This window comes from Musa acuminata, chromosome BXJ1-7 (assembly GCF_036884655.1).
Source record: "Musa acuminata AAA Group cultivar baxijiao chromosome BXJ1-7, Cavendish_Baxijiao_AAA, whole genome shotgun sequence".
Classification (NCBI taxonomy): domain Eukaryota; kingdom Viridiplantae; phylum Streptophyta; class Magnoliopsida; order Zingiberales; family Musaceae; genus Musa; species Musa acuminata.
Window position 1 is genome coordinate 5,198,409 of NC_088333.1, and position 11,858 is coordinate 5,210,266.

The 11,858-nt window shown below is 40.7% G+C and overlaps 2 protein-coding genes across 5 annotated transcripts; one reads left to right on the plus strand and one right to left on the minus strand.

Moving 5' to 3' along the window:
• Nucleotides 1-326: 326 nt before the first annotated feature.
• LOC135679871 (putative glycerol-3-phosphate transporter 4) lies at nucleotides 327-5,665 on the plus strand. Of its 4 annotated transcripts, XM_065193855.1 has the most exons (4): nucleotides 327-691; nucleotides 731-1,437; nucleotides 4,810-5,364; nucleotides 5,489-5,665. In XM_065193855.1, the coding sequence occupies exons 1-4, from the start codon at nucleotides 474-476 to the stop codon at nucleotides 5,524-5,526; spliced, it is 1,518 nt and encodes a 505-aa protein (XP_065049927.1). In that variant the 5' UTR covers nucleotides 327-473; the 3' UTR covers nucleotides 5,527-5,665. The 4 variants fall into 4 exon arrangements, with proteins under 4 accessions (XP_065049927.1, XP_065049925.1, XP_065049926.1 ...); XM_065193853.1 differs by having other exon boundaries at nucleotides 327-1,437; XM_065193854.1 differs by lacking the exon at nucleotides 5,489-5,665 and having other exon boundaries at nucleotides 4,810-5,436.
• A 1,387-nt stretch (nucleotides 5,666-7,052) lies between these two features.
• LOC135679872 (transcription factor MYBS2-like) lies at nucleotides 7,053-8,496 on the minus strand. The gene is made up of 3 exons (XM_065193856.1): nucleotides 7,922-8,496; nucleotides 7,536-7,747; nucleotides 7,053-7,333 (listed from the first exon to the last, which is right to left on the minus strand). The coding sequence occupies exons 1-3, from the start codon at nucleotides 8,280-8,282 to the stop codon at nucleotides 7,127-7,129; spliced, it is 780 nt and encodes a 259-aa protein (XP_065049928.1). The 5' UTR covers nucleotides 8,283-8,496; the 3' UTR covers nucleotides 7,053-7,126.
• Nucleotides 8,497-11,858: the final 3,362 nt, after the last annotated feature.

The following is an 11,858-nucleotide window of genomic DNA, read 5'->3' on the forward strand; positions in this document are numbered from 1 at the left end:
GAACCGCCTACGCTATCTTCCTCCCCCCGCTTGCGCACCACCTTCACTTCCCTCGCCCCACTTCTCCACTCCACCAACCCTTCCCTTTTCTTCTTCTCCTCCCGTCCTCCGCCATCTCCGTCCTCCGCCATCCCCTCCCTTTTTTATTGCTGGAGGTCTATTGCCGTGGGTTGCATTGGATCCTACAGAGAAAACGTGGTTCGTGCCTCCCATGTCCGCCCTCGTTCCTTGACACTACCTCGTTGGAATCCCAAACAAGATCAATTTTTTTCGTTCCCGAGGATAGAAAATGATCGGATTTTTATAGGTCGCTGCGTTTGGTTGGAGAGAAGAATATGAGTACGTTACGACCTCAAATCCTCCGGCCTCGCCATCAACGGTTACTCTTGGAATCTTAAAAAGGATCAAACTTGACGAGAAAGATCGGATTTTTAGAGGTCTAGCGTTGGAAACTGTGCTCTGAAGAGAAGAAAATGAGGTCGGCCCCGCCTGGGATCAATCTGTTGCGAAGCATTGGAGGCAAGGAGTGGAGCCGCAATACCCACCGCGGCCTCGTCCTCGCCCTCACCTTCGTCGCCTACGCCTGTTACCACGCCTCGCGTAAGCCTACCAGCATCGTCAAGAGCGTCCTCGACCCCGAGCCCCCCTCGTCGAAGCCGCCCCGCTGGCCCTTCGGCCCTGTCTTCATCGAGTCCGATGGCGGACGCACGGTACTGGCATCGCCCGGTAGCCAGGGCTGGCCGCCGTTCAACGGGACCGATGGCACGGCCAAGCTTGGCGAGATTGACGTTGCGTTCCTAGCTTGCTATTCCCTTGGGATGTACGCCGCAGGTCATCTCGGTGACCGCCTTAACCTCCGGCAGTTCCTCGCTGCTGGAATGATGGGCAGCGGTGCTTTCGTTGCCCTCTTCGGCGTGGGCTACTTCTTGAACATTCACGCCTTTGGATTCTACCTCACCATGCAGATGCTGGCCGGATTGCTCCAGGCTACCGGGTGGCCGTCAGTGGTGGCTGTGGTTGGGAATTGGTTCGGGGAACGGAAGAGAGGACTCATCATGGGGATATGGAATGCCCACACCTCAGTTGGGAACATCTGTGGATCATTGCTCGCGGCCAGCGTGCTGCAGCGGGGGTGGGGTTGGTCGTTCATTCTGCCAGGGGCTTTGATAGGTTCCGGTGGGATTCTGGTGTACTTCTTCTTGGCTGCATATCCGGAAGACGTTGGGCTTGGTAGCAGCCGGTATGGCAAGGTGAATGATGTTCAAGATGAGGAGGCAGGGCAGGAGATGGAATCGACGGACGACACAAGAAATGCCATTGGGATTGCCAAGGCGTTCTTGATACCAGGGGTGGTTCCATTTGCGCTCTGTCTCTTCTTCTCAAAGCTTGTCGCCTACACGTTCTTATACTGGTTGCCATTTTACCTCAGCCACACTGGTAACTTTTCCTCATCCTGACTCTGTCTGGTTGTTGGTAGTGAATACAAAAAAATGGATTTTGATTAATGTAGGATACATTAGAACTATAAGTTTCTTTTACCTTTCTGCATCTGTGGGGAGGTTGGAGTGGGGTTACTTGTTTGCATGAATGACACTAGTCTTTTAGCTTTCACATTGCAACTGAGGTAAAGAAAAGGGCATTAAAATGTAGGGGAGGTTTCGCCTTGAGGTCAAAACTTGCATAGATCAAAGCTATTAGACGAGCATAGGTTGCAATTGCTGGCTTAAATTAAGGCTCTCTACATGTTCATTGAATATTGATTGGGATTGTCGTGTTGAATCAGAAAAAAATTGATATGGTTATTAGTTATCTCGCAAATGAAGTGCTTAGTATAGTGAGAATGTGATTTGTGGGCGGTGTTTGTTGTTTAATAATCAGAATCGTCTTCACATGATTGACTTTGGATCCAATGAGAGTATTTTATAACAGAGACATGAGAATGATAATGCTATTATGGTGTCCTCTTGGATGGGAAAGGTGCAAAGTTGTGTAATTCTGTATTACTAATGCTTGCAAATTGTGCATGCCTTTGCATGACATATTTGGCACATGCATCATGCTACAAATCTTTTGCTAGACCTTTATGGTTGACAATATCAGAAAGCTCACTGCAGAGGCCTCAACCAGAATTAAAAACCCATCCTACTTCAACAACATTTTACCTCATAAGTTTCATATGAAAAATAATACTTTTGAAGCAATTTGTTTTGTTCATTCATGAATAGGAAATGGTGACCCTGATGGTGTTGTGCCATGCAACAAGAATAAAAAGTATTTTAGTGAAGCTTATTTGTTTTGTCATAAAAAACCATGGACATAACTGACTTCATAGCTGTTCCAATGAAGTTAAACCTTGATTTTGGTGTGAAATTTTAAAGAGTGATGGTTCATTTGTTCTTGTGCATATTCTCTTTTTATCCCTTCATTTGAATGTGTCACAAATTGGTGTTTCTCCCTTGCAATAGATAGTTGGGTGGCTGCTTTGGTCTGAATCAGATCAAGCAGGTCTAAGTAGTTATTGAGTACTTGGTTTCTCATGAAGTAGACGTTGCTTCAGTTTGATTGGTCTACTAAAATTGAGGCTGCATGACAAGTATTTGTACCAGATTTATGGGGAGAGTGTTTTATAATCATTGCTTATCTAGGTAGGAAACATCAGACAAGTGTCTTATAGAACCCAAAATAATTTGGATTCTTAATTATTTCACTGCCTTGAAAGCAAGGTTTGCAATACCGTCAAGTACGGTATGGTATGGGGTGCTATTTACAATTCGACAGATGAGGATAAATGGGCGGTATGCTCGGTACATTACTTATATTGCCCGGTATGCCCATGTGCCACCTTGTACGGAATGGTACAAGCCCTACATTGAGAAATTTCTTGTTTTTTTCTTTTTTTTCTGGTTTTCCTAGGCTGAGTACCGACATTCGGTGCACTGATACATACCACTACAGTATCATCCTGAGCCTTGACCGGTGCTTGAAATTGCCTACCTTGCTTGAAAGTACAACATACTTTAGTCTTTTAATTTGAGTTTCTTGCTTTGTTTGTTCCCTCCATTGCATGATCAGAAGCATCTGCTAGGAGACTCTTGATTCTGTAGGTTGGTCGAAACTGCATATAGTTGATTTAATTATGTGAGAGAGTTTTTTTATTTGTTTTTTCTTTTTTCTATTTAATGTTGTTTGTTTATTTACTTTCTGAAACTTGATATTTAATTTCATTATATGTTGTGTTACCCTTACTCAGTTCAACTATTCAATCTCAATTTGATCACCGTTGAAACAAGCATATTGGTCTGATCTCCAGACTAGTGATTGGCTAGCTTTCACTTTAGCTGTCATTATTGACAGAATTTAGATTATTTTTATCATAATTTTACATCTTCATTTATGATGCTACAAATGCTGTCTTGAGCATTATACTCTACTTTCTAATTTATTGTGGTCTTCCCAACAAGTTCCTATTATTATGATGGTTTGCAAAAGAAAAAAAAAAACTGTTTGGAGCTTGAGAATTGGTTGCAAAAGGATGTTTTTTCTCGTATTCAACATATGATTCATTATTCTATTATTTTGATTGAGATGAAACTTTTTGTACTTTCCATGTTGAGAACTATAAGCAACTGTTATTGGATAGCCTCTTGCACTGAAGACACAGTGTGCTTCTGATTGAGATTTACATGATTCTTTCAAATATAATCTATGCTTGTAACGAAATATTCTTCGATCATCATCTAATGAATCATTCCACTCATTGAAGAAAACTAATTAAGGGCTTTGAGGAGAAGTATAATTGACTTGATCAGAGGATTCTGATGCATTCCCATATAATGAAGAGTAGAAGAAATACTTGAGAAGGAAGATATAGATGGCTAGAACCTGCAAGAAGTATAACTTGAAAGGATTAAAAGAGTAAATTTAAGGTAGTTAACAGTGTAAGTTGAAACGTGCACTGTTACACAACTCTCCTGCAATGTTGGATCTGGAAAAGCTCAACATATGTAGACTTACCTTACAACTGAGGTTTTCGTGAATCGGGCCATATCATCTATATCGCAAAGGAGCAATCTCTCCATGACACCGAGGTCCACCCTCTATTTAAAATTTAATCCTGTTATACTTGAAACTTCACAAAGATACCACTTTTTGGAGATTAGTTTTTTGGTTTGCTCACCAAATAATTCTAGATGTCAGAATTTCAAGTCCTGACAAATTGACAGTGTCCTAGTCAGTTTTTTTTGTGCTGGTAGGATGTTTCTGACATAACTTTCTATACTTGCAGACTTGAACATGTATATTATTTTTTGTATTTAGACCTAAAATATAACATTTTGTTTAGCAGGAGGCTAATAAAAGATTGTGAGGGCAAGTACTCAGTTCATATATGAGTGTGATGTACTGATAACTCTATATCAGAAGTTATTTTCTGTCATGTCATATACTACTTTCATGAAATTGTTCAATACATTCAGTCATTTTAACTGGACCAAATTTGAAGACAATTGCAGCTTTGGCTGTATGCTGCAGTATCGCTTATCAACACTCTGAAAGCAAAGATTGCGGCACTGCATGTGTTTCTCATATTCTATGGGAAAGAGGCACCTTTCTTAATTACAGTTATCAAGTTGAACTCTTATTATATTACTATTGTCTGCATATGTTATTGTTACTTGCATTCTTTCAGTTCAATTTGTACATCTTAGATGCAGCTGTAACGGAACAAGTTCTCACATTCAGATATGCCTAATTCACTATGAAGAAAAAATCTTGCAAGTGATATTCTTGTTTCATTTTCTTATGTTGCAGCAATTGGAGGAGAATACCTGTCAGTTAAGTCTGCTGGGAACCTTTCTACTCTTTTTGATGTGGGGGGAATCATTGGTGGGATCCTTGCTGGTTTCATATCTGATCAACTCAATGCAAGGGCCACCACAGCAGCCACATTCATATACTTAGCGATCCCTTCGCTTTATGCCTACCACACATATGGGTGCATTTCTCGGTCTGTGAACATCATGCTGATGATGATCACAGGCTTATTTGTCAATGGGCCTTATGCTCTGATAACAACTGCTGTTTCGGCTGATCTTGGTACTCACAGCTCACTCAAAGGCGATTCGCGAGCATTGGCAACTGTAACTGCCATTATAGACGGTACTGGTTCAGTTGGTGCTGCACTGGGGCCTCTTGTCACTGGATTTCTTTCAAGACACGGATGGAGTTTGGTGTTCAAGATGCTAATGTTTGGAGCATTTATTGCTGGTGCCCTTTTATTTGTTCTGGTTCGAGTTGAAATAGCACAGATAATTCAGCATCATAAGAACCCATCAACTGATCATCCAAGCCAGCAGGAAGTGGAAGGTACCATATGTCCAAGCTCTCCATTTGGTAACTTTTTTCTCTTCTAGGAGTATACTCGTAAAAATCATTCGATTCTGCAAAGCGTGCCGACTGTGGAGAGTAATGATATTCTTTCTCCTTGCAGGTTCTGTTTCCTCACCACTTCTAATGGAGGATAGTTGATGAGAAAGGTTACATATCCATACTTAGTGGCAGGTAGATTCACAGAAGTCCTAATACTGTTCGATAAACAGAAAGAAACACCCCACAGAAAGCTAAATGATTAGAAGAAATGCAGTGAGCACACTAAGCACCTACAAAGGCAGCGGCAGAGTTATATTCAGATCATTATAATCTGCAAGTGTCTGACCAATTATTTATCTTTCGAGATCTTGTGTTACATACATTTAATGATAAACTCTCTTCCAAATTGTGCATTCTGGACTTATATAGATTCATGTACCAAATGCTGTGGTCTTTGATGCTTTGATGGTAAGATGATAAGTTTTCTACACTAAAAATGCGTCTTCTATTACGATACCTGAGCTGTTCTTTATCAGTAATATCAAATTTAGAACAATGACCTTATGATCAATTTAATCTATGCACAGACTCTCAACTAACCTCTGTGGAAGCTAGTGATGTTTGAAATCATTTTGTTATGGTATCCTGTTCTTCCCCCGAAGTTAGATAGTATGATCCGTTTACAATCCTCCAGAATTATTGACATGACTTCTCCAGGAAGAGCCTTATTTTCTTGGAGACTCTGCTTCCAAACCTTGTGCAATAATTAGAACCTCGAAGCACTCTTCCTGGCTTGCATCATTATCATTGTTTTCTTAACGATGAGGAATCCTGAAAGCCCAAACTTCCCTCCCTTTACTACAAAAATCAATGCCTGTCCGAAGTTTAATTAGCACTTCCCTTCCTGCTTCAGCACCTTTTTATTGAGTCTTTAGTGGGTTTTCTTTTAGCGAAGGCTCCAAGGCTTCAATGAAACTTGCATCAATGAGTGAATATGAAAGAAAGACAACGATTGATGCTACAGAAACTACAGTTTCATTGTATCTTTAAGGAAAACGTGATTCCATCACCTTGTTTCATTGATTTCATGAATGAACTGGAAGTCTGATTTGACATAAAATTATGTAATAAACCCAAAAGATCAAATATATATTTGTCCATTTTTTGGCAAATTGCCCTACAAATTGTGTTTAGTCTGTAGATCGAAATGCTATAGGTACTCCAATTTTCCTTGATTACAGTCTCTGCAACTTTCTCAGAAACTACCTCCCCGAGTCCTTTTCCCTTCATACCTGTCTTAACTTGACTTGTGAGATTGAGGAACCTCGGACTTCCACCCATCCATGGACGAGTGCATTGTTGACCATTAGACTGGCACCTACCAAGCTCTGTGCAGTTTCCAGAGTGCATCTCCACAACCGTGATGTTCGAAAGGTTCATCTTCACCCGGAGACCATTCAAATCAATGTTCGACATGCATGTCTGGATCTACGAAGACCAAATTCCAGTGAGCCACACAACTTTCTGCGGTGAATATTATCTCAACCTCCAAACGACCCAATGCTCAGAATTACACAAGCATCTATCCTTGATGTCACTGAGATGGGAACAACAAAGTAGAGGAAGAGACAGAGAGGGACACAAAGGTATTCCTCGAGGCCTCTTTGCTTCAGGAAGACACCATCTACCTTCTGAGCGTTTCATTTATTATTATACAGAATATGGCACTTACAAAGATGAACAGATGTTACATGCGTGATCAGATCACTCTTATTGCACCTGCTGCTCCCTGAGTAGCTAGTTTAGTCAGACTGTGTGGCGCAGGAAGTGCAATCCTCAGCTCCAAATCACTGGGTTCATCTGACAGAGGAGCATCAGAAGAGAGAGGTTGGCAGCTTGAGTATGACGAAGATACTCCAAGGAGACCTGGATCATCTCCCACAGTGCTGCTGTCCGAGATCCCCACCTGAACAATCAGAACCCATGGAACAATCAGAACTAAGTTGAAACTGCAAGAGGATTACCAAACGGGTGCCTCCATGGACACGAACAACTCCTGCATGGGGCCATACTGCATCTATGGCAGTACCTGCGGCTGAAATCTAGATTACATCAAAGGAAGGCAGACGAGCTACAGAAGATCAATGCTGAGAGAGAAGGGAATTTACTCGATCAGAGGTGACCACATCGAAGAGGCTGGACCTGCGCTTCCTTTTGCCGGGATTGTTCTTCCTAAGGAAATACTTCTGAGCGTGGCTGGCTACTTGGGTTGGAGTTCTACTGGTCACAAACTCCCTGGAGATTCCTCTCCAGTCGCCCTTCCCAAGCTTTTCCAACCCAGCTAGAAACGTTCTGTGCTCTTCCTCCGTCCAGGGAATTCCTGTGAAGAACAAACTCAGAGATCGGCAGGAAAGTGAGACCCCAAGAGAAAGAAAGGACTCACTCGGAAGCTGGTAGATCTCGAAGGGTGAATTCAAGAACATCGAATCCCGAGGAAGGAGATCAAGAGGATTAAAACTAAAACTAGAGAAGCAAAAAGGCAAACGAGACCAACCTCGCTTCCTTTCCTGGCCTCTCCTGCTCCCTCTCTTTAAAGACTGGTCCAGGCCGCTGTCGGAGACGTAGGCCCGGTTGCTGCCGCCGGCGCCGGGGGCGGCACAGGGAGATGCGACCGTGCAGGAGGCCAAGCAACCCATGCTCCAGCATTTCCTCATAACCTCCTCCTCCTCCCCTTGGGCCGTCCCCAGAATCCTGACGCCAAATAGCTTCACTACCTTCTCCCTCTTGTGCTCCTCCACCACCGCCTCCATGGTCGAAGCCTTGAAGCACGACGCTTGACTCATCTCTTTCCCCACCCCCCGTAACATGCTCGCTTGCGAGGTATAGAGAATCGGAGCTCCCTCGTGGACTTCCATGAGGACTTTGGGTGTGAATTGCTTCGAATGAACCCTTCGAGAGCGGACCAATGCAGCAACAGGTTGACCAGCTTACCGCTACGTGAGGATAAATGGGGCCATCGATGAACGGAAGAGAACAAACGAGAATTTGAACAACAATATTCTATCATGTTCACAGATAATTTAATCCTAAATCAGAGTGGGAAATGAGGTGCAAAAGTATTAACATTCGATCTCTACAGAAACAAATGCATCCACCAGATTGTGTTATTTGCTTCAGAGAATTTGAATTGTATCTCCAAAACTATAAGCATGTCACTTCCATTTCAAATTATTCCAATATTACACCAATATGAAATTGCTAGAAAAAATTATAAAAATATTTTCATTCGTAAACAATTAAGTATAGCTCCGATAAATTTAAAAATATTAGTGACACGAGAGATATCGGAGGACCAAAAAATTATAAGAAATTATAAATTAAAATTTTAATTTTTTTTTATTTAACTTTAAATAATTTATTTCGATCGTAAGTTTGTACCATAAACAAGTGTGAAGCTCAAGTAGGTTAGGTAGTTTGCAAGATCTGTTTTTCTTGGCACTTCTCATGTCACTCTGCACATTAGTCAAGTGTTAGGGGTGCCATTGAAGCTACAGCAAGGAAGGATGTATGGCTGTTAGGATGACATGATAAAGACTTGTTTGGCTGACATTTTCTTTCTCTTCAATTCTTAGATTCATAAGCTTATCTTTGTCTTTCTTTACATGTTACCCTCCAACATTGGATGGATTGGATTGCAGAAAGATAAGAAAGCAGATTCCATGTCCTTGTTTGAGAATGACTTGGAAGGTAGAAGAGAGCTAACTGGTTCAAGTCTCACTGTGAAATGGTGCATGATTCTTCTTTATATTCTTGATGGAAGGAAGGGTTCCAACATAGGCCTCCCAACCTCAGACCAAGTCAAAGTTTGGATGGATTTAAATTGTGCATGACATCCTAAGTTTGAGCTCCTTGAGATATGACATAAAACAGGGGGTGTGACTATTACCAATCAATTCATACCAAGGTTTCTACTTGTCCCTTATTGATGGCCCTCAATCAACCAAGGAAAAAACATGCATGCATTTCTTCTCAAAATTCTCAATCTGGTGATAAAGGTTTCCCAGTATTATAATTTATCATTTTTAAACAAATAATAATTTAAAATTTTCGATGCGTCTCTCTCGATAAGATTCTTCTGATTCTCTAGTTAGAAAATTATGAGATGGATTACTATATAAAATAAAAAGATCTAACCTTTGTTGATAGGCTTGTTTTATAGTTAGAGCATACATACTGAGTAAATAAAATATTCTTCAAATTGAAAAACATTCTGAGAAAATTTTTTATTCTGGTTCTTATTTACATGATGGAGTCAGCCATTATATTTTATTTTTTAGCTCCAATTATAGTCAAATAATTCTTCCTATCACTTATACATATATTGGGTTTAGATAACTAATGAGGCTAATTGAACATGGCAAAAAAATAACCCAAGAATTGACAAGCAATATAGCATGTTCTATCAAGTTTCTGGGTGGAGTATTGTTGGAGCAATGAACATGAGCATGTTTGTAAAGCTAAGTATTGAGATTAGACCAGGATTTTGCCTTACACACATTGGATGCTTATCTTGCCTTTATTCTGCACATAAGATTAGTCCATGATGGCCCATTGGATCAACTGTGTTGGCCTATGTCATCATGATGCATGGTTCCAGCTTATACAAACAATCATCATGTTCTTAGAAGATTCAAACACAGAATCTTCCACCCTGACACCATATTAACACAAAAATCTTCGTTTTGGAAAAAATGAACACATGAAAATCTTCTTCTGAATCGCAAGCAAACACCCTTTGGTTGCAAAAAGAATTGGATAAACTGCTCATCTATAACTATAAATGCATTTATATATGATAGGGATAATTTTGACACTCCATATCTCTTTTCATTGTGTAAGTAATATTTAAATAAAAATTTAAGAACCATTTACTGGTCACCAGTATGATGTTACATCATCTGTCTCGATTTTTCTTCAAATGGATATTAATAATCGGAAAGAGAATCTGACTCCATATTAATAATCAGATGTATAATTGACTTTACTATCTTTTTCTTCCGGACAAATGACAAAAAGATCACGCTTTGCTTAACCCAAAAAAAGTAAGAAAGACAAACCAGAAACCTCATCCCGATAGTCCCCAAGTGTTACTCCTAGGGGCACATGCTGATAGGCCGATCACATTAAATACTTTTGCCACACATGGTAAAAGGGGCCTTAATGGAGACCAGTTTGCTCCACCCAACATTTAGGTATAAAAGTCTAGTCCCAAGTTAAGCTAAGGCAAGCTAACTTTTTACTTTCTCATTTACACTGTTGATATTAGTGTCCTCCTTCCTCTCTGTTTTCCTAATTTAATTATCGGATAGATCGAGTCAAGACACCCTTAACATAAGCCTATTATGTAGGATCATCAACATAGCCCGAAAGCATGGCCAAGAGGCTACCCAACAGAGGCGACTGCCCAGCTCCCAAACTAAGTTTCATCGCTTGAAAACGAAACCACTTTTGATGAACTATCTCTCCCTACCCAGCAGACTTATATTTTCGATAATGAATTAACCGAGTTAACTCAGCGATCGATGATCTTTATACATTAATAATATTTTTAATTTTCCAAGTCATGCCGTAACTTAAACTTCGTAATCATGTGTTTTCTGTTTTGCTTCTTTGCCTTCAAAAAAACAAAAAAAGTCGCATTCACAAGATAATTTATCTCACAAAGACATTGACTTCCGAATGTGGATATGCAGGAACCTTTTGCATCACAAACAATGTCTTGTATGGTGGTGGGAGTGAGAAAGTAGCTGATGTAACACCACTTGTGTCATCCTCAGCGTTCCAATGTCCTCACACTCGATGTTGTGGCTCATCGTTGACACTATGGTCAGGCATTGTAATCACAGTGTTAAGAAAGAAAGGCATATGGTGGACGGGGAAGAAGCAAAATGAGGCCCACCACCATAACTTTGCACAGGCTTTAATAGCACAAAAGCCAGGAGGAATCATCAAAGAGGCACAAGGCAGGAGGGTGACATCTTTTCCTAATTCCAATACCAAGTGCTTCAAAAGCCCTTTTTCTATCCTCCCTTTGAGAAAGAAAGGAGTGTGGGTTTGGATTGGGGGATCCCTATAACTATAAAAAAAATCATCTTAAGCTAATCAATCATTCGATCTTGATTTAATTGATGTTAAAGATCTAATTAGAGAATATAAATTTCAAAAGTTATTTTTCTTAAAGGACCCAATATATACTTTAACAATTGATATTGTCAATTTAATTTCATGTTACCTAAGTTTGACTTTATGCATGACTCTTATGCGACATACGATCTAAATGTCACCTCTCATTGGTGGAGACACGAAGAACTTGTCTTCTTCTGCGGACAACGACGACGACCAAAGCCACTCGGAAGTCACCTCTGTGTCCGCAGCGAGCGGGACCCGCTTGAATTCCGAGTGGCACCCGCCGTTCAACGGACGGGTAAAAG

What these genes read in the sequence shown, in the direction of transcription:
- LOC135679871 (XM_065193852.1), top strand. Translation starts at nt 474, where the DNA reads ATGAGGTCGGCCCCGCCTGGGATCAATCTGTTGCGAAGCATTGGAGGC. An exon ending in ATTTTACCTCAGCCACACTG is followed by an intron (nt 1,438 to 4,809) that starts GTAACTTTTCCT and finishes CTTATGTTGCAG; the next exon opens with CAATTGGAGGAGAATACCTG.
- LOC135679872 (XM_065193856.1), bottom strand. Translation starts at nt 8,282, where the DNA reads ATGGAAGTCCACGAGGGAGCTCCGATTCTCTATACCTCGCAAGCGAGC. An exon ending in AGGCCAGGAAAGGAAGCGAG is followed by an intron (nt 7,748 to 7,921) that starts GTTGGTCTCGTT and finishes TGTTCTTCACAG; the next exon opens with GAATTCCCTGGACGGAGGAA. An exon ending in ATGTGGTCACCTCTGATCGA is followed by an intron (nt 7,334 to 7,535) that starts GTAAATTCCCTT and finishes CTGATTGTTCAG; the next exon opens with GTGGGGATCTCGGACAGCAG.